Genomic DNA, 25,387 nt, shown 5'->3' with positions numbered 1-25,387 from the left:
CTTCTAATTTGCATAAAACGAATGCCCTGGAAAGTAATGACTCCTATGATTTGTAATTTGGAGGATATTGATAAAAGGCTTCAATACTATAAAGTTGTGCCTCAGAATTTGAGTTGTGCTTATTATTTCTTAGTTAGCCCGAAGGAACCATAATGATCACCCCCCCTCGTATGTCCCAATGGAGCTATAGACAGTACTTGATATCCTTATGCACACATAACGCCGGCTTATCTGGACGTAAGATAACTGGAATGGTATGTGATCAAGAAGTACTAGTTGATTCCAGTTGGCCCTTTTGCACAGCTCCCATGATTGATACAAATTTGGGGACTTACAAAATGCGTCAATTGAGCAGGTCATGCCACAGAAAACTCCACGGACGGATAATGAGACCAAGAAGCAGAAGTGACGTGCGGGCTTCAGGGTGGCAACACGTTATGTTTGCCTACGTGTTGCCAACCTGTTATCGAACAAAGTTTTAGTTTAAAGAGGCAGCAAAAGCAAACGCACTAGGTCACGTTTTTCAGACGTATTTGCGCAATACCTTGCAATGTTTGTCTAGCAGGACGAAGATCTTTGTCCCTCAGGCGGAACTACCGTTGCACAGAATGTGTTATTGTAATGTAAGGCAGCTAGATGGTACAATTCTATAGCGCTCTGTTCAGAAGTTATGTAGATGTTAAAATGGCCAGAATGCTTAGAATAACATATAGGAATAGTGCAGAAAATTCGTACCAAAAGTCGTTTTCTCAAGGCTCGTATCTATGACAGTGTTGTTACTCAAGCTTAACATAATTCGACAGATCAGACAATATTTCCTTCTGTTCGCATACCTTCTTCATGTAAAAGTCTCCACACTACCTACACTCTCAAACCGTCACTCAATCGTATAACCCCTGACGTTAATGTACGCAACTAGTTTTGATCTGGCCAGTAACAAACAATGGATATGTATTTGTCATGAAATGAATGGCGAATGGCTTTAAGTTTCAGGAAAAAAGGAATGCAAGACGGACTAGTAACCATATAGAGCAACAATTTATTTTTTGTAATAACATATGATAGACATCAATTCGCTGATGTGATGTATACATATGTGGGTACACCAATCCCTTTGCGCAAGACGTTTGCATCAAGTACTCGTCTGCAACGTTACATTCTTGCAGTATTTTTCTACATCGCCTTGAGAATTAGTCACAAAGCAATATGATTCGCAGATTGCTAAAACTAGACATCAGTCTCAGCATATGGGTCTTCCAGAGCTCTAGTGGCAAAATGTAAGTTACAGTGATGTCATTCGACTGATACAATGGTTAAATCCTGTATGGTTGCCTTTAAGGCTAGCCGACTGGAAGCAAGCACGCCTTGCATGACTATTAAAGAGGTTTTTTTACCAATCAATCCCGCAGATATCACACATGTACAGAACAATGACAGATCAATGAGATTCTGTAATGATGTGACGTGGTGAGATTACTGGGTGTTGTGGAACAGCAAAACTAGCACAAGATTAATCAAGGTTAAAGTTGTTGAGTGTGTGATGGCAGCGCTGTCCCGAACGAAAAAGTCGCAACAAACTGGACCGATGCTGCTGTCTACTTCACCATCTTGTACTGCAGTATCTATTGTTCCATGAAACTTCAACTCCCAATCATGCAGCACGCCTGCAAAATAGAGTAATGTTCTTTTACACTTGACATATATACCTTTGCCTACATTTGCCTAAGACAATTACGAATGCGATAGCCAGCAATATGGGCCTTGCCGTGTAAGAAGCCAGGTACATTAATACACACTACACATATGCATAGACAACAGTATTTTGATCTCATAATGTATAGCATTGCAGGGTTTTGTAAAGCATTGTTAATTACGTATACATCACAAATTGCAACCATTCACCTGCGTTGTTCAGATGAGGATGGGTATTTTCAACGTGCAGAAGCCATGTTCCCTCCGTCCTCTCGCCCCAGTGGTGGATGGTCATGAATGTCCAGGCCAGGTCCGGCTCCTCGTCAGTAGGCCTACCGGGGACGATGACGGAAGTGGTGTTCTCGGGGGTAGTTATCGCGATTCGCAGGTGGCCGCGGCGGGGGAACGTAATGTTCACGGTCAACAGGACGTGTTCCAACTGCTGAATTGTTCCGTTTTCGCAGTTTTTGGGAGACACGGTGACATTCGTTTCGAGCTGTCCCTCCCGTGGAATGACCCTTAACAAAAGAAAGCGAGACAAAACAGATCCTTTAACTTTATTCATGCAATATTAACATACAAAAAATTGCTGATGCTGTTTGGTACAGGCTAGAGTAGATGATTAGCCATAGTATTTTGCTGCAAATATACATACTGGACAAGGTCTCTCATTTAGTCTCATAGAAATCAGATCCCAACAGCTATAGGCACTTGTATGAAACGAGTAAACGTAAAATCTTACCTATCCTCAATCTGTTTCAAACTGCACACGACCTGCTCTGAAACGGACCTCCAGGTGACAGCTAATGATGTCAGCTTTCCGGCATCAAGCAGCCCGAATCCGCAGTAGTCACTCACTGAATAAAAAAGCAACAAACAGTTTACATACGTTAAAGGAAATTATCGATTAACAATGGTCCTACCACGATTAATGTCAGATATATCAAACAACACTGTTGTACTAATAATTGCCCAGTCTCTTGAACCTGACAAATGACTACTGCCTAACCTTTGTTGAAATTGTTGATATTTCATTCAACTTCAGAAATAAAAAGCAATGTAATTCATTATGCTTTTGCTGTTTTCAAAACAGACTGAGTTGATGAATATGTTCACCAACCCACCTCTAAAACCAGCAGCGTTCATCTTCCATGTATTTCCGCAAATACCGTTGTTTTTTGACGTTCTTGCGATCAGATGCTGGACATCTCGTGCTGATAGTGCCTCGCTGTGAATAAAGTAATTTTCGTTGGTTAATACGGGAGAAATAGTCATCTTCATTGAAACTATTACTGTCATTTGGTAAAGACGTAAGCTCTGTGGGATTTCCCCCATACAACTCAATTGACATACATGGCATATGGTCTTTTTTGTAATATGAATATAATTGGACAAGATAGTTGAAGCAACTTACTTTGCACTTAAAACGAGCGCTATGACGCCAGAGCCCATAGCAGCAGCCGCAGAAGTTGCAGAGAATTTGGTTTTGCAGCCACCCGGACCGTACGGCACCACCTACCATGGTAAATAAAATATTGATAAGCACTTCATATGTCAATCATATAGTACTGACGCGACTTGTTGCTACAAGCCTTCCCCGCTATTTGTAGGTACAGAAGCGGTCACAGCGGTTAGGGTTGGCCAGTCCAACGCAGAATCGCATTTTGAAGTCACAATTATTGTTGCTAAGTTAATCGAAAATTTCTACTCACTAGCAGTATAAATAAACAGGCTCCCTACTATTGGCACAAAAAATCATAATAAGATATTTACCAAGGTTGTATTGTCATCATATTGCCTGCTGTAGGTAACTCCGAATATGCTGGTGCACGCCTCGTCGTACCTCGCAAGACTTCCGTCCGTCAGTACTGCGCTGATACCGATGGCGTAGATGTTGTTGATGTAACCGTTGTAGGCACAGCTGTCACCGTAATTCCCGCCATTGCCGGCGGAAAACATGTAGATTGATCCTTTCCCATTTCGGCCCTGAAACAAAAATCCAATGGAGTCCATTAGTTTTTTTAGTTCCTTATTTTCTCGCACATATATACATGACATTAAAAACAAATTAGGAAATAAATGCATGCAGGGGTAGGACAGAAGCCATAAAGGCTTTTCATGGGCCTCGCCTAGAAACGTATGCGTAAGCTTAAAACGATGATGAAACGTAAATGTAAGAAAACACCTTAGACGGTAACTATAAGAAGTAATGATCTTAAACCGTATAAATTCTCATGGTGTACTAATATATAGGTAGTAACTGTATAGATCTGAGTGAGATGTAATTATGACAAAGAAAATGCCTCACAGCAATAAGAAAATGTGGGATCGTGTGGCGCAATCGGTAAGGTGTTTGACTCAGACCCCAGAGGTAATGATTTCGAATCCGCCGATGTGTCACTGATCTTGTGCCCTTGGGAAAAGCACATTAGACGACTTTCCTCACTTCACTGCGGGTGATAATGAGTACCTAGCTTTGGTGAGGGCCGTCCTACGGATAGGATATTAAATGGAGGTCCTGTGTTTGGAAAAAGCCACACCCCGGGCACGTTAAAGATCCCACCACACTTCTCGAAAAGAGTAGGGGTCCTTCCCGGTGTGAGTGTTTCAAAACCTACAGTTCCATGGCCGCATCTGGGGTAATTACTGTCGTATTGAGGTCACCTGAGCGCCAGACCCTTGCGATTTAGCCCCGCCTATTGTAAGCGCCTCGCAATTCAGCCCCTGCAGCTGGTTACGAAGAGAGAGTAGTCGGCCCACCCAACAACAACAAATAACAAAGCAATTGTATGTAATATTCAATTATATATGGATATCTTACTTTTTCAGCCGACAATTTCATCGCGGCATAGGTAAGAGTGTCAGGGCCCTCTAGTACGTTGTTGTAGTCAGAAGGACCGAAGCTGCAGGAATAGATACTGATGTCGTTGTAGCTGTGACTTAAGGCCAGGGCTTCTTCAGCGTCTGTAAGGTCAGCTGAGGCACCAACAAATAGCTTCATTCCTGAAACATGATGACATTATTTACGCATAGATGGAATTGTACAATGCTGTGGTAAGTTAAAGTGTTTCCAAAGATTATGGTATATAATTTCCGCCTGTTTCACAGACAAACATGCAATAACGGTAGCATTCCTTATGCAGAAGGCCAGACAAGTGCATAAAAGGGCAACGTTGTTCTTCTCGTGTCCTTTGTCGTTACAGGGGAATAGTACAAAAAATGACCCCAAAATGAGCTCAATCAAAACCCAACAGTGGAATTTGCGTCGATGTGATGACGATAAGGTATTTTTCACGAAACTGCGAGTAAATTAATGCATGGAAAATTAAAGAAAACAAGGATGCTCATTCCCTTTAATATAGATCAGCAAGAATCGCAAAATTCAAACCTCACCTGCTATTTTGGCTTTAGGTGCAACTCCAACGCCACAGAAGTTGTTGTTTGCTTTCGCGGCAACTATTCCTGCACATCTGGTGCCATGGCTACAAAAAGTAAGAAAAAAAACGAACAGATGTTGGATATTCAAATTATTACCTTTAGCCTTATCATATACCAATTCATTTCATATGCAAAACCATTCTTGGGCAGAAACTTTCAACGACATATAAAGGAAACATATTACATACATCGTGCAAAACGTTTGCCTACCTGAAAACAGCAGCTGATGGTGTTGGGTCCAAGGAGTCATCGACGACACTGTATGACAGACCTTCGGCCTGCAAATGGAAATGGCGAGTTTTTAAGTATCGCATGATACTGATGATACTGCTTTTAATTCTTGTCAGTCTGAAGTAGTGGTACTAGTAGAAGTAGTAGTAGTAGCATACGCTGCGTAACTCCCACTTCAAGTACAAATTAGTACTCAAAGTATGTTGTTTCTTGGGGAAACGCTTGGCCACACACAAAATCATAAACACATGTTTAGTCAAAAATCTATTAGCCAAGTAGTTGGCCACTTCATACGTAAGTCCTGTTATACTCACAATGTTAGGCATAAGATCGGGATTCTCCAAGAATATGCCGTCATCGACCACACCAACTACAACCCCTTGACCATAGTAGCCTCTAACCCACGCCGGCAGCACGTTCATGTGAACGTTTCCGCAGTACTAGATGAAGTGAGCAATAAGCTTAAAACATGCGAACATTAATGGAAATACCTGCATGTACATCAGAAAGAGTGTGTAATAGTGTGACAAGATTGATCGTTACATTTGTATTGTACACTAAAATAGTATTTCAGAATAATATAATATCAATATTTTACAGCGGGTAAATGTTTTGCTTTCGCCAACTTTCATCTTTACACTAACGCTTGGAGTCTCAAAAGGTAGAAACTTCACAGGAATAGCATTAATTTCTTTCCGCATAAACAAATTTATGCCATTTCCTCCATCAAGAAATGAGTATATTTACCAAGTAAGTTTGCAGGTTGTTCATCCAATGTTCGTCATTGAAATGTGGTACAGGATAGGTCTGGTTGTTAGGTGTACAGATGGCAGTGGTGTCCTCGGAGGTGTAGAGGTGTCTTGGGCGAGGCATTTGCTGTTGGAACCATTCCACCTGGACAAACATGACATTGCATCGTTGTTGAAACATGGTAATACTTTCGTTTCGGTAATGCTTTCTTACTTTTAACCTCTAAAAAGACTTATACGGATACGTAGTTCAATGCAACGAACCTTTGACTCCGCACGCAGCAGTGCACCTCTTTGGTCTACATTACGCCTAATGCCATTCCTTTCTCTGAAGAGGTAGTAATCTTCAATAACCTGGAAGATCAAGAGTGACATTTCATGAATGACTGAATGTATGATGCAAATTACAACAAGGCAAAGACTGTCGCATACAGAAATGTACCAATCACAAAATGCGTCTTCTTTTATTGCCTTTCTGATTCAATCCGTCCGAAAACCCCATCCACTTATATGCCTCTGTCTTAATGGTTCTTAGACCATACACGCACATTATTTCAAAGACGAAAAATTCATCAGTCACTGATTACTCTCATAAAGGTAAATAAGATTTGTGAGTTGCTAATGTACACACGGAGCCGTAATATGAATTACTACATGCTACCTACATGTCTGACATAAACCATGTCCATTTTGTCCGCGAGAACATTTGCCTCCTTCTCTCCTCCCTGTAGTTGAACCGCCCAAGTGCCTGTCGAAGATGTTTGTGTTGCCACAATACGCAACCAAATAAGACTTAAGACGAGCAGCGTCATCTGCGAAAATGGAATCCGATATGTTTGTGAATAACAACCATCGCATTTTAAAATTCTATGTTTGACAGTGGCTTATGATGACCGTATGAAACAAGGTCGTCAAAAAATGAATGTGTGTATATTACGACGCTAAATACGATTCTGGCGTTTCCATCGGCAGAGTCATGCGAAAAAGGTAACTTTCAGTTGGTATCTTTACACACAAACCATTATGAATCTATTTCCATGCCCAACGTTACATGGCTATGAATTCTTGACTCACTTAATAGCCATAGTCTCGCGTTAAACGTAATGGCAGATTGGTAGAAGTTGGCAGAAGATATAAATATACTTTTTGTTGTGTTCCATCACCTTATTTCTGCCAGCTTCTGCCACCTCCGGCCACTGTCAGGAATAAGACACCTATAATATGATCTAAAACATAACTTCAAATGTAGCTGGCCATTGGTCATATATTTCGTTCACCTCACCACAGCTATGGAGGCTTTAAACACAGGTTAAATATTAACACGGGAGACGTGACCGGGCGAGGAAACAACTGCAGTCTTTTTAAATTCAGTTGCGTCGCACATCGGCTACAGCAATATAGCCATTTATGTTTATATTGTAACAACAAACACATTGACTATAACGGACTAAATAGATTTAGATTCCTATTGCTGCTGTTAGCAATTATAATAACCACTATTCTTCCCTTATCCGCGAACAAAGCAAGCATGATTGTTTTTCAATATCTACAATCTTTTTACATCTTGAATACGTTTTCTCTTTCTTGCAGGTCAAGGACGCATTTCTGATCGACATTTTTTATGTATTGGTCAAGTAAAACAACTGTATCATACCTTGTAGGTCTCTTGTTGCCGTTTCTTGTTGGATCACTTGTTCAAGGTTTAACGCAGCTGTGGCTTGTTTGGCAATATTCGGCACGAAGCAGGGGCTCCTGTGCAAACAACAATGCAATGTTATTGCCGAGCAAACAAAAGGTCCTTTGCGTACCAAGCAACCTTTCCCAAACATATTTGTGTTACCTGGACCTTGGAGGCTAGTTAGAAGCCCTGTTCCACGGGACTTTGTGACAAAGCTGTCGGATTTATAGGCATCACGGTGACAAATACATCATATATTGCACATATTGTACCCATTCTGTGCAGCACAAACTGTGTTAGAATTATGTGACCGTGTGACATAACGTGTGTTCTGCTTAGAAGCAAGTGGTTCAGGGTTCAAGTTCTGTCATGTCACCGATCTTATGTCCTTGCGAAAGGCACTTTACACGGCTTCCTCACTTCACTCAGGTTCGAATGAGAACCTAGCTTCGACGTGGACCGTCTCTCGGATAGGACGTTAATTGGATGTTAAAAGATACCCCATATCACTCAAGGCTAATCTATTAACCCTGCCCCCCCCCCCCCCACACACACACAACATTTACACGGTTGTTTTACAACTGAAATATAGGAACAGCGTGAGAGCGTAGGGAAATGAAACGTCTACAATCAAGACAAAGAACCTAATCACCAAAACCGCAATACCAGACTCTGCTATATAGGCTAATGCATAAATATCATCAAGGCAGCTGACCGGACAATGATATGTTGCATGTGTGTACGTGCTATCGAACGAATAACACTCAGGCCTTATCTATTACGAAACGTACCATATGCGAACCAAGTGTGGGCAAAAGGCAATGTTCGCTGAAAGCCCTAGCCACAGATTACATACATGACAATTCTGGTGCTCATCAATTATCAAATTTCTTACATCCTAAATCTCTGCACTCTTGAGGAGGAGCACCTTAATCACATCCATGATGAAGACCATCAAGATGGATGTATGTAATTACCAAAACATAAGAATCTGAATGGATTTTCATTACGTGTATTTGGTGTTTGTTAGAAATGCAGAGACGTTTTTGTTAAAGGTCTTTCTAAGATAAGTGAATAAGTGAACTTCGGATGACCATGATATTTGGCATGAAGGTATGTTAGACATAGTAATAGATGTATGCAATTTGCTGTTATTCATGCAAATTAGGACTTAATGCCCATGATAAAAGAGGAAATTCTATAATTCCAATGTTTTGTGTAATAGGACTTTGATAACATATAACATTTGTACTTTATGGCAGGTGAAAGATTTACAGGTTACAATTAAGAAAATTGGGTCTAATTTGCATTGTTACTGTAAATGTGTCCTTAGTGGTAAACGGGAACCACATTCCTTAGTGGTAAACGGTGACCACATACTTGTAATATGAGCAACATGTACTTAAAGTTGCACATACGTAAATAGTATATTCATTTATATTCATTTATACCATTCATTGGAGGTATGAAGATAATGTCTACAAATTCTGACGAGAAAGAAATCAAAACGCTTCAATGTCAGGGCGGTTGACCGGGCAAGGACCGCCCGGTTGGACATGACGATAAAGTGTTTTTTTCTTGGAACTGGTTCTGAGTCAGGCTCTGCGTGTGTTTGCTGACATGGAACAACAAATAAACACTCCGGTCTTATCTAACAAGGAAACGTACTTTATGAAAAACAAGTGTTACTACTGTTGTCAAAGGGAAAATTGTGTTGGGAATGGAAGGTTGTCAGGTAGTTTACACTTCTTATTGCTAGTCCTTTTGTTTATAACTAAGAAAACTAAATAGAAATAGTTCACGAAATTATTTTTTTTCAGCTATAAAGATTAAAAAAACAGGCAGAAAATTTGTAAATGGAATGTCGTTGGAAAATTACAATAACAATAAAATTTCTGTTGTATCTAATATATCTATACTGCTAGAGTAAAGGTATGTTTCTAGAGAACTATTCATTGCTTTTATATTTGGGATCAGCTTTCAAATTTTAGTCGCAAAGTTTAAAACAAAAACGAGCATGTCAAAATAATACCAATGAAATGCGTATCAATATCAATTCAAGTTACTTTTTATATGTGTATAAATTATTCAGTATCTGGATGAAATATCAATGTGACTGATTATGGTCCCAAAGCGTAGTTAACATCGCGTAAGGGTGACACAAAGCACTGCCACGGAGGGAAAAAATTATAGATTTTAAACAATCCAAACAAGATAACTGGATGACATTTTTATAAAAGCCTCACACAAAGCCTTGGCCTTAGAGCTTTTTCTCATGACTCTAAAGAATTACTGTCGGGGTTTTCTTTTACAACATCGGGCTCTGTACACCCCCCCCCCCCCGGGTTTTGTGGCAACCGAGTTGAACAGTTTTGGAGTGTCGAAAATTGCAACAAAATAGTCTTAACCAAGTACTATGACAGACATTTTGACATCTCTCTAACACTTAGATGTCAAGAATATGTGTATACGTGTATTTACATATGTAAAGCTATGAAAATATCTGGGAGCACAGCTCCAATTTTGGGTGCACCAAGATGAACATGCACCCAGGATTTCCAGCCCTGCAATGCAATATATAACAATGTGACTTAAATACAACAAAGCCAAAGATCGTCCTTTATTTTGCTTATGGAATTCTTTAGTCACTCAGCTGAAGCTGAGTTACAAACTCTTGCAACGACTAGGCAATTCAACTCGGTCTTAGGGCAATACGAAAGAAAGGGTGAAAATCTGAAGGAAGACACGCTCGTGTCACTATATGCGGTAAGCCAAGGAATTGTTGTTTAATCGCCCGTGCTGAAATTCCCGGGTTTGTGTTCCGAGTGTGATTCAAATATTTAGTACTCGGGATCACCCGAGCGGGTGCCGAACGTTCCGACGGCGGGTTCCGACGGATGCCGAAGGTACCCGAAGCAGATAGAGGAAGCGGAGCTTCTGGTGAGGAGGATAACTCAGCTCAAGGGATGACAGTTAGTACAATCCAGCGCTGACGGGGGCGTTTCATGAGCGCAGCAAGTTGCCATTATCTGGCGGCTCGGTCTCTTGGTCAACAATCATTCCCAGGTCTCTTACTCTACTATCTCTCCGGCGAATTCTGCCTCCTTCATATCTGTGCAATCTTGCAATCTTTCCATATACAAGGCTTGATGTCTACAATATCTATAAGGATATTGCACAAAACTTTTGAAATGTCGTCGAGTCGGTGAAAGAATAGTTCTTGCAATTGTCATTTGTGTGGGCATCAGCCTGCAAAATGCCCGACTACCTTGAGGGTATGCATGAGAGGGGGGGTGTCTTGGTAACGCTTAATGGTGAATTCAGGTCTACCTTCGCAAGAAATAGGACCCAAAGCGTTTTCTGTCAGGGCAGCTGACCGGGCAAGGACCGCCCGGTTGGACATGGCGATGGAGTGGATTTCTTGGAACTGGTTCTAAGTCGGGCTCTGCGTGTGTTTGCTGCCATGGAATAACAATCTTATCTAACAAGGAAACGTACTCTGTGACAAACAAGTGTAGGACCTTTGTCAAAGGACAAAGGCTCCGAAAAAAAACTCGCGGCATAACTTACAGTTCGGTCATGACTCATGAGCATGTAATCGCCCTTGTCAGTCAGCACACGCACACGGGAGAGATTCCAGACAATACTATAGAATAGTATCTCGATGTGCATGATTACCTGTCGGAACAATTTAAGTACATTAAGGAATATGAATATGTCCATGTTTTAATTCCAAGCGCGGTTTGCTAACGACTAAAGAAGAAATAGCCAGAATGTTCAAACAACATCCGGTGTCTTTCGTCAATGACACTAGTGGAAATTGTTGGAGAGAGTTTTTATATCCTAGCTGTGAATTGATATGCAAAGGAGAACTAGTTAAAGAACGGGTTAATCCTCCATAATCAATATGCAAAAAAAGTGAGGAAGACAAATGTTAGGAGTCCAAAGGAAACAAGGATAAGACAACGTAAGACTACTATGACTATATGACATATATGAATGGTACAGCTTAGAGTTCTCGAGCCACATTGACACGTTCCAATACATATTGCAAATAACAAGTCAGCAACTTATGTTCTGTTCTCATGAGTCAGCGCTTTGCCGAATTTACCCAAGAGTCAATGGAGTGTTGCTTCCAAGAATTTTTGTGTAACAAACAACTTGATTGATTGGTTGATTGACAGGTTCATTGTTTCAAACCTCTATAAATTGGGTGCACCGCTCGATTGCTGACATACCCCAACCATCCAAAAGCTGTTGTGACTGAATCTTCGACCGAAGAGACCGACTGTTCACTGGTTTGTCATGGTAAGCCATCAAGACTCTCTTATGCTGATAGCGCTGCCTCTTCAAGTTAGGGTGTAGTTTATTTTATTTTATGTAACATAAAAAACTAGGGTGTAGTTTATTTTATTTTATGCAACATGTAACATTTGTTCATGTTCCCCAGGCTGGATTTCTGCTCTTCTCCATCTTGGCGGTTTTGTCTACCGTCCACGCGGCACCCTCCTGTACGTGCCCCTGTACGTGTGAGGAAAAGGCCCCCTCCACCCAGGTAGGGAAGATAACATTTTAAATCTTCAGCAAATTAGTGTGCAGCTTAAATGTCAGCTTTTCTTTGGTTTCACAAGTGAGCCTGTCCTGCAATGCATTTATATCTGTCCCCGTTGAATCTAATGTTTCAATCTGAAAATGATTAATGTTGTAAATGGCAAATGGTAAAAGTACAACAAGAGGATATTCTACAGGGATTGAAATGACGTTGAATATACTTTGATCAGATTTGACATTGGTATAAAGGGCAGTTATACCAACCATACAGATACAGATACAGAAGCTGGTGTGATACACCAAAGGCGGCTATACCGGCTTTACAGGCACAGATACAGACAGGTTAAGATAACGTCATGGTAGGAATTACATTTGCAGAGAGAAACCATTACATGTACCTACTCGTGCATTTGTTGCTGCTGATTCATGATCCGAATTCTCCTTTTTAGCATCAGTACACTGTCCAAATCAACGAGGAAGGAACGATTTTCAACCAAGTGACTGACGTAGACCGAGAGAATCAGATCGTCGTGTTCCACGTGCCTCAGCACAACATCGTGACTGCCAATCAGTTCATGCTGGACTACAACACGGTGCGTACAACACGATTTACACCCACATGTTTATGGTACTTCTGTTTAAAAGAAGAACAGATATAGTCTAGCGGTGATAACTGACTGAGAAATTAATGCATTTTACTTTACAGGGTCTGGCGATGACCCTCTTCCCGGACCTGAACGTCTGTTTCCTGTCCCACATGCCTGACGATATGCTGACTATCGACAAGCTGGAGGAAGGGTTGAGCGAGATGGCGGTGAGTAACTTTCGGAAAATTAATTGTCAATGTACAGAGAGAACAAGGACTACAATTTACGGTCACAAAAGACGCCATGAGCTTTGATTTTATAATATTGACATTAAATACCCCGCCTATGTTTATAGAATCCACAAGCACGGAGCACCATCATCAAGAAGAAGAAGGAGGAGACCTACCAGCGCGCCGCCGCGCAGCCTGTGAAGGACCGCTCCATGCTGGGGGACCAGATGGCCCAGATGTGCATGAAGTATCCTGTCTACACTACGGAGGTGGTTCCTGAGGCATCCATCGAGCAGGACGGAGGTAAAATCTTACACCATTTTCTACATCTCGATTAGCTCTTCGACTAGGTTTGAATTTCTCATTAGTTACTGCAAAATGACATTAAATACGAACATGTCTTAAAGCGTAGGAAGTGGTGCGCTTTTGGTGAAAATTGTGTTTGGACCTGAGCTTCATTTCGGGGTATCCGTACGCCTAGAATGTAAATCGATTCCTTGACCCAGATTGACCTCTGAGGTGTTGTGTGATTGTGTCCGAAGTTGCAATACGCCGCGTCATGGATGATTTAAAAAGATAAAATTAGTACTAGAATTACCTTTATAATTGGCTCGATCACTCGCAACGTTTTCCTCTTTCTGACAACAACAGTCAGGTATGCCTGAAAAATCTTTTCAATGGGTTTTATCAAATGCGAAACGCCCGATTTTGTGCATTACTTTTCACATGGAAATAACGATTTTTCCTGTAATCTTTCAAAATTAGAGAAGTTGAATGATCATGACTCAGCTGAAGGAATATCCTCTCAGCCTATATACAGTCATTCAGCTACAATATACTTTGCTGGCTAAGGCTGTCGCTAGACTTGAGGGTGTAAAGCAACCCGAAATAAACTCAGGGTGTGACCCTTAAAAGTCCTCTGATTTAACCATTCAATTTCAGCCATCCTGACGGCAGATATGCTAAACATTGTCAATTTTTTCACTGCTTAGGGAACAAAACTGCTCGCACTCTGACCCTGTCTTGTCCACCAACGACATGGATGTACAGATGTGAACGTGAGACCAACACCTGCGTCTACGTCTACAACTGTAACAACAATGGTAACCCATTTCAGCAACCAACCTATTATGACTGCACCCGGCGCCATGACTTCACAGGCATTGGCTGGGAGTGCACCCCTTATTGCCCTTGAGAAATTTAAGATAAAAATATCTGGCAGGCTGTCAGAAAATTTTTGTCTTAGCTGGCAAATTGGTTCTTACAATCCTTTGTGTTTGACGTTTTAAGCCTTTGTGCAAAACACGTAAAACGTGTCATTGCGTGTGTGCTAATGTAGATTTCCATTGATAAACTAAACTCAACTTGTTTTCTAAATGCTTTCTCATTTGAATGAGACAAAATGAGATATGTTTACACAAGGTAGCTGTCCTACTGTGTGAATTAGATTCGGTTTGATTTGTGCACAACTTCATTTTACATTGTCGAGGTCAATCTCGCCTGTGGTTCCATTCAACATTTGAATAAAGTTTGTCAAAGCACTTACTGCATATCGCTCGTTACTACAAGGATTTGTTTTGACTACAAGGTTTTAGTTTAAAAACGTGTTCTCTCTCTCTATCTATCTCTCTCTCTCTCCATCTATCTATCTATCCATCATATTGGAGAGAAATTTCGTCTGGCGTCCCCCAAGGCACAAAATTAGGTCCTATCCTCTTCTTAATTTATATTAACGACGCCCTCAGAGAAGACCGTTATGAATTTGTCGACGACTTATCAATATGTGAAAATAAAATGTTCTATGATCCCAGCCAAGTACAAACATCCCTGAATGAATTAAATGGCTGGGCGTCAAAAAACGACATGATCCTAAACGGTGAAAAATTTAAACTACTAATGATTTCGTTTATGAAAGACTGCCCCCCTCCTCCGACAATCTCACTTAACGATACGCCCCTTGAATACACGGAAGACGCATGTATACTTGGCCTATGGTTCTCCAAAGATCTTAGTTGGAGCAAACATGTTGACATCATCACACAAAAGGCAAGTTCACGCCTTTTTTGGCTGAAAAAATTAAAACGATTTGGACTCCCCACACAAGATCTCATCGAATTCTATCAGAGTTACATACGGCCTACTTTAGAGTACGCTGCTCCAGTTTGGAGCCCGAGTATCACGGCGCTGCAATTCATGAAGATCGAGCGAGTACAAAAACGTGCCCTAAGAATTATCCTTGGCCTCCATTATACATGTTATGACGAAGCCCTAACCCATTTATGTCTCCCCTCCTTAGAAAACAGGAGGAAAAACCTTAGCCTTAAGTTTGCCAAATCTCTGATTAGTTCCCCTATATTTAGAAGCTGGCTACCCCCAACACGTTCCGAAGTTCATGGTAGAGACCTAAAAAGTGCAAACAAACTTAGCATTCCATCGACCAAAACAAACCGCTACAAAAACAGCCCCATCCCATACTTCACCCACCTTTTAAATACATGTACCTGAAAAGATCTCCCAAGTCTCTCAATCCACCGTCACAGTCTTCATTTATACTTTGTATAACAATTTGTTTTGTTTCCTTTTGCTTTATTCCTATAATAAGACTTCTTGTAATTGTATATTTTCATAGATTCTACACATGTATGAAGTACAATGTCTAAAATGCGCAATTCAGCCTCTTCTACTGTGTAGAAGTAGCTGCGATGTATTTTATTGTTCACTGACTGAACCATCTCACTATCTCACTGTCTCATATATTTATATATGTCTAGCTATATAGAGGCACATAGTCAAGTTCCGCATGAGGTCAGTATGAAATACTTAGCCTCCACCAGACTCCACAACTAATTAGAGCCCCAAAACTAATGCGGATGGCAAAAAAATACCACCCATGTCCAGTATCAGGTGAAATGCACGAAGTTGTCCTAAGTTAAGTTAGATGTCTGAAGTTGTCCAAAGTTGTCCAAAGTTGTACGAACTTGTCCGAAGTTATGACGTCATCTAAACTTTGGACAGTCAGCCGGGTGGTGTACGGAGTTGTACGAACTTGTCCGAAGTTATGACGTCACGCTAACCATGACGTCATCTAAACTTTGGACAGTCAGCCGGGTGATGTACGGAGTTGTACGAACTTGTCCGAAGTTATGACGTCACGCTAACCATGACGTCATCTAAACTTTGGACAGTCAGCCGGGTGTACTGATCAGGTCGCGTATTCCTAGGAAGATGTCGCCTAGCATGACTTTGGCGATACATATACTACACTACGCGTCTACACGTTTTCTGTGTTACGTTCAAATGTCTCAACTGTCATTTCTAGAACCTTTCTTCTAATGTTCTCATCTTCTTAGACGTCACAATCTGACGTTTACGTCACTAACTCAAGTGTTTTCGTAATTCGAATCCGGAATGCGTTCTTCGAATGGTGTCGTTTTTCAGTCTAACAGTTTGAAACCGTGTGGCGCTGAAGTCGCCACGGCTACTTTTTAGTCTGTGTCTTTGACGAAATAGACTTTCTTAACGGGGGATTTACGGACAAATTATATCATATCATGTCGTGCAGTAACTCTTTGAAGGCTACAAATCTCCATTCGTCCTGGAAAGTCGAGTTTGATTGGAAGGATTTTCCGGAAGAACTTGTTCAGGTGGGTTAGTCGTATTAATCGCACCTTGATATGTTTTGAGTTCTGACTTTTGATTCATAAATCTTCTATTCTTTAGAAGTTACATCTTACAAAACAACATATTTTTTATCAGAATGCAGATTACTTATCTTTATTAAGATTTGTCTTATTCTTCACAGGGATGTTGTGCTGTTGCATCTGTTTTGTGCGTGCCAATGGTGGCTGTTTTATATAGCCTTATCACGGTCGCGGCTTTTGCTGTAAGCCATGCACAAGTCTCTCCACCTGACACCAAATGGAGGGAAAATGTTCTTCTGTACATGTGGACAGCCATCTGCCTGCCAACAGGTAGATTTACTTATAAACACCTTTTTTATTGTTTCAAATCAAACGTTTGATTAAATGTAGATATAACGTTATATGTTCAAAATTTACAACCGTCATTTCTAGAACCATACCTTGTCGAACATTCTTTTGCTTAACGTCACCAACAGACATTTACGTCATTTGCTCAGGTGTTTTTTTTTAATTCGAACCTGGAATGCGTTCGTAGAATGGTGTCGTTTTTCAATCTCTGTATTGCGCCACGGCTGCTTTTATTTCATTTGTTCTATTCTTTTTAAACATCTATTAGCGGGGATCAAAATGACATTTACCTGTTGTCTTGGCAGGTGCTGGGAAATCTACTATCTGCAAATAGATTCAAGAACTTGTGACTGATGTTTACACGAAGTTGCGGAAAGACCATACGGACAGTGGTAGTCCGTCTGCTGGGTTTACTTATGTACTAAATGGTGGAAGTACTTCAATTAATTGTTAAATTACAAGGAATAAAATAACAACTACTACTTCTTATGATACAAAGTAGTGAAAGATGACTGCAATACATGTAGTTTATAAATAGATAGGGGAGATGTTTTCAGGTACTTGTATTTAGAAGTGACGTAAAAAAAGGGAAATATAATATTAAGAGTGAACGTAAATTATTTTGTGTGCATTGTTAAAACGAACGTTAAGAGGAGAAATAAAAGACAAAAAAAGTGAAATAAATGAAATTTTTTACAATGCATGAACATTGATTTTGTGCTGATTAATGTGCATCTATATTTTATTTGTTTATATGCGTGAGTGGTGTGTATCTTATTTACACATATATAAGTTTTTACTATGTATTAACTTTGGACAAATTCGTACACATGCCGCCCTACCCTGCCCACTGTCCAGAGTTAGATGACGTCACGTAACTTTGCACAACTTAGGACAACTTCGCACACTTGTTGACCTACCCTGCCCACTGTCCAAAGTTAGATGACGTCACGTAACTTTGCACAACTTAGGACAACTTCGCACACTTGTTGACCTACCCTACCCACTGTCCGAAGTTAGATGACGTCACGTAACTTTGCACAACTTAGGACAACTTCGCACACTTGTTGACCTACCCTACCCACTGTCCGAAGTTAGATGACGTCACGTAACTTTGCACAACTTAGGACAACTTCGCACACTTGTTGACCTACCCTGCACACTGTCCGAAGTTAGATGACGTCACGTAACTTTGCACAACTTAGGACAACTTCGCACACTTGTTGACCTACCCTACCCACTGTCCGAAGTTAGATGACGTCACGTAACTTTGCACAACTTAGGACAACTTCGTACACTTGTTGACCTACCCTGCCCACTGTCCAAAGTTAGATGACGTCATCCAATAAATGTTTTGACGTCATCTGTGACTCCCGATATAGCATCAAAGCCAGTGGGAAACGGTTGTAACTTAGTACAACTTCGTACAACTTCGTACACCCTAACTTCGTGCACTTCACCCTGATACTGGACATAGCTCAAAAATACAAGGAAAAAATTCTGCTAAAGCACGGGACTACAAAGTTGGTATTATGAGTTGAAACATAGAACACGGTTATCGAAAGAAACAACAAATCTTTATTTGCAGGAGGCACATGTATGTTGTCTTGTTCATCTAAGTAGACTCAGCTGAAATATAGCAATTAAAATTGATTTATGTGTCTGAGCAATCTCTTTCCATGGTTTAGATTTGATACAATGTCTACAATATCTATAAAGCTATTGCGCTAAATATTTATAATTTAATCGAATCGGTGAACTATAGTTCTTCCAATTGTCCTTTTTGTGGAAATCAGCCTGCAAAATGACCGTCCTCTGCCTTCGCAAAAAAAGGACTCAAAAGCGTTTCTGTCAGGGCAGCTGACCGGTCAAGGTCAGCCCGGTTGGACAAGACGATAGAGTAATTTTCCAGGAACTGGTTCTACGTCGGGTTCTGCGTGTGTTTGCTACCATGGAACAACAATCTTATCTAACAAGGAAACCTTAGACTCTGTGAAAAATAAATGTTGCTACTTTTGTAGACGGGCAAGGTCTCTGAGCACAATAAAAGCATTATTAACGTTTCATTCATGTTGAAGGAAGGTTTATATTAGGGCACGTGGGTTGGAAATAAAAGGTTTTCAGGTAGTTTGTAGTTCTGCCTTTGTCAGCTCTCTTCTAAATAGCAACAGTCTAACAGATACCAAGGAACATTGTCGTCTAGACATACGGTTATTCGCCGATGATTGCCTGTTATATATAGAGGTATCCACAAAGAGTGATTCACAAGTCCTTCAGAAAGACCTGAACACGCTGGAAGAATGGCAAAGGAAATAAATGGCTTATGCACTTCAATCCTGACAAGTGCTATATCATGCACATTACGAACAAACGAACACCAAATGTGTCCCATTACCAGTTCTGTGGTCAGACATTAGCAACCACAAAAAGCCACCCATACCTAGGTGTCACGTTAACAACTGGGCTGAAGTGGGGTTTCTATGTTAACAAAATAACAAACAAGGATAAACAGACATTGGGGGTGATTCAACGCAACTTGTGGGCATGCCCAGCCAGGGTAAGACCTAATCTTGAATATGATGCAACAGTATGCAACAGTGTGGGACCCGTATACAAAGAAAGACAAATATAAACTCTTACTGGCAAGGGTACAGACCCAAGCAGGGATGCCACTGTTACCAAAATGAAAACAGATTTGCAGTGGATGTCACTTGAAGACAGAAGGAAAATGTCCAGACTTTGCATGATGTACAAAATGACCAATAAGCTGGTGGACGTACCGACTGATACTGATACAAGAAACAGTCTTGCATTCAAATACCAGAGTTACCAGCCTAGGATCGATGTGTTCAAAAATTCGTACTTTCCCAGAACTATAAGGGACATCTTCTCTGGTGAGGTTTAAAGAACGCTTGCAGATAGACATACAAAAGTTGAGTGTGACGGGTCGTTCAGTGTATTATACAAGTAACCAGCTGCTGCCGCGCCGCGTGCCTGTGAATCTAGTGTTTTATGCCGTAGGACGGTTATGCCGGCTATATAGATACAGTTACAGATATGGGAGGTCAAAGTACACCCGATATCTACAAATAATCTCTGACGATTTATATTTTATACACACAAATAGTAAACAAAAATAGTCGTTGGTGAAACTATTTTGGAACGAGTACTTTAGTACGTTTACGTTTATGAATGTTACACATCCAGGTAAACGATATCCAAATACAATCCAATCTCTACAACTGGATAAAAAACGATTTACTTCCGGACGTTACGAGTGACATCAATCACTCTTCTTCAGCGTCACTAGAATGAACTGGCAGAAACAATTCAATACAAGTTTACATCTAACTAGAAACGCCGGTTGAACATGTGGATACTCGTCCTCTACCACACCAAGAACGTTCCTTTAGACTGGAGACAACAGACATCCTTACGCCAAAAAGCAGTTACTCAAGCAACTGGATATGGTTGTGGAAACGGTCAGACGTTTTAGATAACATTGACACTGACAAGAAACAACAGATGTTATCTGAAACGTCTGATCGTTTCCAAAACCATATCCAGTTGCTTGAGTAATTGTTTTTTTACGTATCTTTTTACCTGCCAGTAGATGTCTAACCTTCATCGATATGACAGGCATCCTTGACCGTGAACCATGGTGGTATGATCGCGGAGTCAGGGAGGTCATCTACGAGCGGATCTACAACCCTAACTTCATAATTATGCAAATAGGAATCTTATATGCATAATTAATCAGGAAATCGTTTAAACACGCTCAGATCTATCATATGACCATTGCAACATGTGACATTTGTAACTGAGAAAGAGAAGAATATTTATAGATATGTCATGCAAAATACAGACCTAATTTGCGTAATTATTGAGGGAATGCTATAACGTCATTGTGGCAAATGACGGGAACTTTTACTTGTGGCATTTGGAAGTTATGTATAGGTGAGCATCGTTGAACATAAATTATGCAAATGATGACCTCATTTGCATAAATTAGCAGAAAATGCGATAAAAATCATTTTAACATAGATTGTGTATGTCTGTTGTTTGGTGGAGGAGATGATCAAGTAATATAATTTACTCCAATGACAACCTTATTTGCATATTAATGACAAACAAAATTAATACATTATAGCAGTTGTAAAGTGTAGAATCATTTGGCGAAGGTATGCGGCCGTGGTACTCTAGTTAAGAAATGTAGTTCTGCCAAAGGAAACAGAATTTCACGCACACATACAACTTATTCCATGTCAAAAGAGAAGACCATCTTTTGGAGCCTCGACCACGTTAAACAGCCTCATTACTCATACTTTGGGTACCTACTGGCTGGCAAAATACACCAGATGATTATTATTATTATTACAGCAAAATTCATATAATCAATGAAAAAAGATAAAACAAGATATTCACAAAAACTTTGAATATATCATGGAGGTATGGAGATAAGGTCTGCAAAGTCAGACGACAAAGAAATCAAAAGGCTTCAATGTCAGGGCGGTTGACCGGGCAAGGACCGCCCGGTTGGACATGACGATAAAGTGGTTTTTCTTGGAACTGGTTCTAAGTCGGGCTCTGCGTGTGTTTGCTGCCATGGAATAACAATCTTATCTAACAAGGAAACGTACTCTGTGACAAACAAGTGTAGGACCTTTGTCAAAGGACAAAGGCTCCGAAAAAAAACTCGCGGCATAACTTACAGTTCGGTCATGACTCATGAGCATGTAATCGCCCTTGTCAGTCAGCACACGCACATTGGAAAGATTCCAGACAAAACTATAGAATAGTATCTCGATGTGCATGATTACCTGTCGGAACAATTTAAGTACATTAAGGAATTTCAATATGTTTATGACAATGACAGCTACTCTTAATAACCCCTGTTGCTGTTCCAAACATGGTTTGCTAACGAGTCAGCAAGAAATAGCCAGAATGTTCAAACAACATCCGGTGTCTTTCGTCAGTGACACTGAAGAGATCTTGTTGGAGAGAGGTTTTTACATCCTAGCTGTGAATTGATTTGCAAAAGAGATCTAGTTGGAAAACAGGTTTATCCTAGATAATCAATTTGCAAAAAGGTTAGGAAGATATATTTTCAGTAGTCCAAAGGAAACAAGGATAAGACAACGTAAGACTACTATGACTATATGACATATATGAATGGTACAGCTTAGAGTTCTCAAGCCACATTGACACGTTCCAATACATATTGGAAATAACAAGTCAGCAACTTATGTTCTGTTCTCATGAGTCAGCGCTTTGCAGAATTTACACAAAAGTCAAGGAAGTGTTGCTTCCAAGAATTTTTGTGTAACAAACAACTTGATTGATTGGTTGATTGACAGGTTCATTGTTTCAAACCTCTATAAATTGGGTGCACCGCTCGGTTGGTGACATACCCCAACCATCCACGCAAAAGCTGTTGTGACTGAATCTTCGACCGAAGAGACCGACTGTCCACTGGTTCGTCATGGTAAGCCATCAAGACTCTCTTATGCTGATAGCGCTGCCTCTTCAAGTTAGGGTGTAGTTTATTTTATTTTATGTAACATAAAAAACTAGGGTGTAGTTTATTTCATTTTATGTAACATGTAACATTTGTTCATGTTCCCCAGGCTGGATTTCTGCTCTTCTCCATCTTGGCGGTTTTGTCTACCGTCCACGCGGCACCCTCCTGTACGTGCCCCTGTACGTGTGAGGAAAAGGCCCCCTCCACCCAGGTAGGGAAGATAACATTTTAAATCTTCAACAAATTAGTGTGCAGCTTAAATGTCAGCTTTTCTTTGGTTTCACAAGTGAGCCTGTCCTGCAATGTAGGTATATCTATCCCCATTGAATCTACTGTTTCAATCTGAAAATGATTAATGTTGTAAATGGCAAATGGTAAAAGTACAAGAGGATATTCTACAGGGAGTGAAATGACGTTGAATATACTTTGATCAGATTTGACATTGGTATGAAATGCAGTTATGCCAACCATACAGATACAGATACAGAAGCTGGTGTGTTACGCCGAAGGGCGGTTATACCAACCATACAGATACAGATACAGAAGCTGGTGTGTTACACCGAAGGGCGGTTATACCAACCATACAGATATAGATACAGAAGCTGGTGTGTTACGCCGAAGGGCGGTTATACCAACCATACAGATACAGATACAGAAGCTGGTGTGTTACGCCGAAGGGCGGTTATACCGGCTGTATAGAAACAGATACAGAAGCTGGTGTGATACACCAAAGGCGGCTATACCGGCTTTACAGGCACATATACAGACAGGTTAAGATAACGTCATGGTAGGAATTACATTTGCAGAGAGAAGCCATTACATGTACCTACTCGTGCATTTGTTGCTGCTGATTCATGATCCGAATTCTCCTTTTTAGCATCAGTACACTGTCCAAATCAACGAGGAGGGAACGATTTTCAACCAAGTGACTGACGTAGACCGGGAGAATCAGATCGTCGTGTTCCACGTGCCACAGCACAACATCGTGACTGCCAATCAGTTCATGCTGGACTACAACACGGTGCGTACAACACGATTTACACCCACATGTTTATGGTACTTCTGTTTAACAGATGTAGTCTAGCGGTGGTAACTGAGAAATTCATGCATTTTACTTTACAGGGTCTGGCGATGACCCTCTTCCCGGACCTGAACGTCTGTTTCCTGTCCCACATGCCTGACGATATGCTGACTATCGACAAGCTGGAGGAAGGGTTGAGCGAGATGGCGGTGAGTGAACTTTCAGAAAATTAATTGTCAATGTACAGAGAGAACACTTAGGACTACAAGTTACGGTCACAAAAGACGCCATGAGCTTTGATTTTATAATATTGACATTAAATACCCCGCCTATGTTTATAGAATCCACAAGCACGGAGCACCATCATCAAGAAGAAGAAGGAGGAGACCTACCAGCGCGCCGCCGCGCAGCCTGTGAAGGACCGCTCCATGCTGGGGGACCAGATGGCCCAGATGTGCATGAAGTATCCTGTCTACACTACGGAGGTGGTTCCTGAGGCATCCATCGAGCAGGACGGAGGTAAAATCTTACACCATTTTCTACATCTCGATTAGCTCTTCGACTAGGTTTGAATTTCTCATTAGTTACTGCAAAATGACATTAAATACGAACATGTCTTAAAGCGCAGGAAGTGGTGCGCTTTTGGTGAAAATTGTGTTTGGACCTGAGCTTCATTTCGGGGTATCCGTACGCCTAGAATGTAAATTGATTCCTTGACCCAGATTGACCTCTGAGGTGTTGTGTGATTGTTTCCGAAGTTGCAATACGCCGCGTCATGGATGATTTAAAAAAAAAACATTAGTACTAGAATTACCTTTATAATTGGCTTGATCACTCGCAACGTTTTCCTCTTCCTGACAACAACAGTCAGGTATGCCTGAAAATCTTTTAATTGGGTTTTATCATCAACGTCCGATTGTGCCTTACTTTTCACATGAAAATAACGATTTTTCCCGTACTTTTTCAAAATTAGAGAAGTTAAATGATCATGACTCAGCTGAAAGAATATCCTCTCAGCCTATATACAGTCATTCAGCTACAATATAATTTGCTGGCTAAGGCTGTCGCTAGACTTGAGGGTGTAAAGCAACCCGAAATAAACTCAGGGTGTGACCCTTAAAAGTCCTCTGATTTAACCATTCAATTTCAGCCATCCTGACGGCAGATATGCTAAACATTGTCAATTTTTTCACTGCTTAGGGAACAAAACTGCTCGTACTCTGACCCTGTCTTGTCCACCAACGACATGGATGTACAGATGTGAACGTGAGACCAACACCTGCGTCTACGTCTACAACTGTAACAACAATGGTAACCCATTTCAGCAACCAACCTATTATGACTGCACCCGGCGCCATGACTTCACAGGCATTGGCTGGGAGTGCACCCCTTATTGCCCTTGAGAAATTTAAGATAAAAATATCTGGCAGGCTGTCAGAAAATTTTTGTCTTAGCTGGCAAATTGGTTCTTACAATCCTTTGTGTTTGACGTTTTAAGCCTTTGTGCAAAACACGTAAAACGTGTCATTGCGTGTGTGTTAATGTAGATTTCCATTGATAAACTAAACTCAACTTGTTTTCTAAATGCTTTCTCATTTGAATGAGACAAAATGAGATATGTTTACACAAGGTAGCTGTCCTACTGTGTGAATTAGATTCGGTTTGATTTGCGCACAACTTCATTTTACATTGTCGAGGTC

At 40.7% G+C, this 25,387-nt stretch overlaps 4 protein-coding genes and 1 long non-coding RNA gene across 5 annotated transcripts; 2 read left to right on the top strand and 3 right to left on the bottom strand.

Annotated features, from left to right (window-relative positions):
- Nucleotides 1-1,350: 1,350 nt before the first annotated feature.
- LOC118416407 (endoprotease bli-like) lies at nt 1,351-2,364 on the bottom strand. The gene is made up of 3 exons (XM_035821504.1): nt 2,348-2,364; nt 1,903-2,210; nt 1,351-1,664 (listed from the first exon to the last, which is right to left on the bottom strand). Exons 1-3 carry the CDS (start codon nt 2,362-2,364, stop codon nt 1,474-1,476), a joined length of 516 nt encoding a protein of 171 aa, XP_035677397.1. The 3' UTR covers nt 1,351-1,473.
- Nucleotides 2,365-2,440: 76 nt separating this feature from the next.
- Nucleotides 2,441-3,200, bottom strand: LOC118415327. Its single transcript, XR_004831103.1, has 3 exons — nt 3,107-3,200; nt 2,817-2,920; nt 2,441-2,549 (listed from the first exon to the last, which is right to left on the bottom strand). It is a non-coding gene; the product is annotated as an uncharacterized LOC118415327 (long non-coding RNA).
- Nucleotides 3,201-3,447: 247 nt separating this feature from the next.
- On the bottom strand, nt 3,448-7,842 carry LOC118416406 (furin-like protease kpc-1). The gene is made up of 9 exons (XM_035821503.1): nt 7,765-7,842; nt 6,776-6,922; nt 6,375-6,464; nt 6,109-6,255; nt 5,676-5,801; nt 5,341-5,408; nt 5,086-5,174; nt 4,514-4,695; nt 3,448-3,678 (listed from the first exon to the last, which is right to left on the bottom strand). The coding sequence occupies exons 2-9, from the start codon at nt 6,920-6,922 to the stop codon at nt 3,448-3,450; spliced, it is 1,080 nt and encodes a 359-aa protein (XP_035677396.1). The 5' UTR covers nt 7,765-7,842.
- Nucleotides 7,843-12,205: 4,363 nt separating this feature from the next.
- LOC118416405 lies at nt 12,206-14,701 on the top strand. Its single transcript, XM_035821502.1, has 5 exons — nt 12,206-12,343; nt 12,789-12,932; nt 13,046-13,153; nt 13,282-13,459; nt 14,149-14,701. Exons 1-5 carry the CDS (start codon nt 12,206-12,208, stop codon nt 14,349-14,351), a joined length of 771 nt encoding a protein of 256 aa, XP_035677395.1. The 3' UTR covers nt 14,352-14,701.
- Nucleotides 14,702-22,547: 7,846 nt separating this feature from the next.
- LOC118416458 lies at nt 22,548-25,387 on the top strand. The gene is made up of 6 exons (XM_035821562.1): nt 22,548-22,630; nt 22,773-22,877; nt 23,544-23,687; nt 23,789-23,896; nt 24,029-24,206; nt 24,888-25,387. The coding sequence occupies exons 1-6, from the start codon at nt 22,628-22,630 to the stop codon at nt 25,088-25,090; spliced, it is 741 nt and encodes a 246-aa protein (XP_035677455.1). The 5' UTR covers nt 22,548-22,627; the 3' UTR covers nt 25,091-25,387.

Source organism: Branchiostoma floridae, chromosome 5 (genome assembly GCF_000003815.2).
Source record: "Branchiostoma floridae strain S238N-H82 chromosome 5, Bfl_VNyyK, whole genome shotgun sequence".
NCBI lineage: Eukaryota > Metazoa > Chordata > Leptocardii > Amphioxiformes > Branchiostomatidae > Branchiostoma > Branchiostoma floridae.
This window is presented reverse-complemented; position numbering and strand designations above follow the sequence as displayed.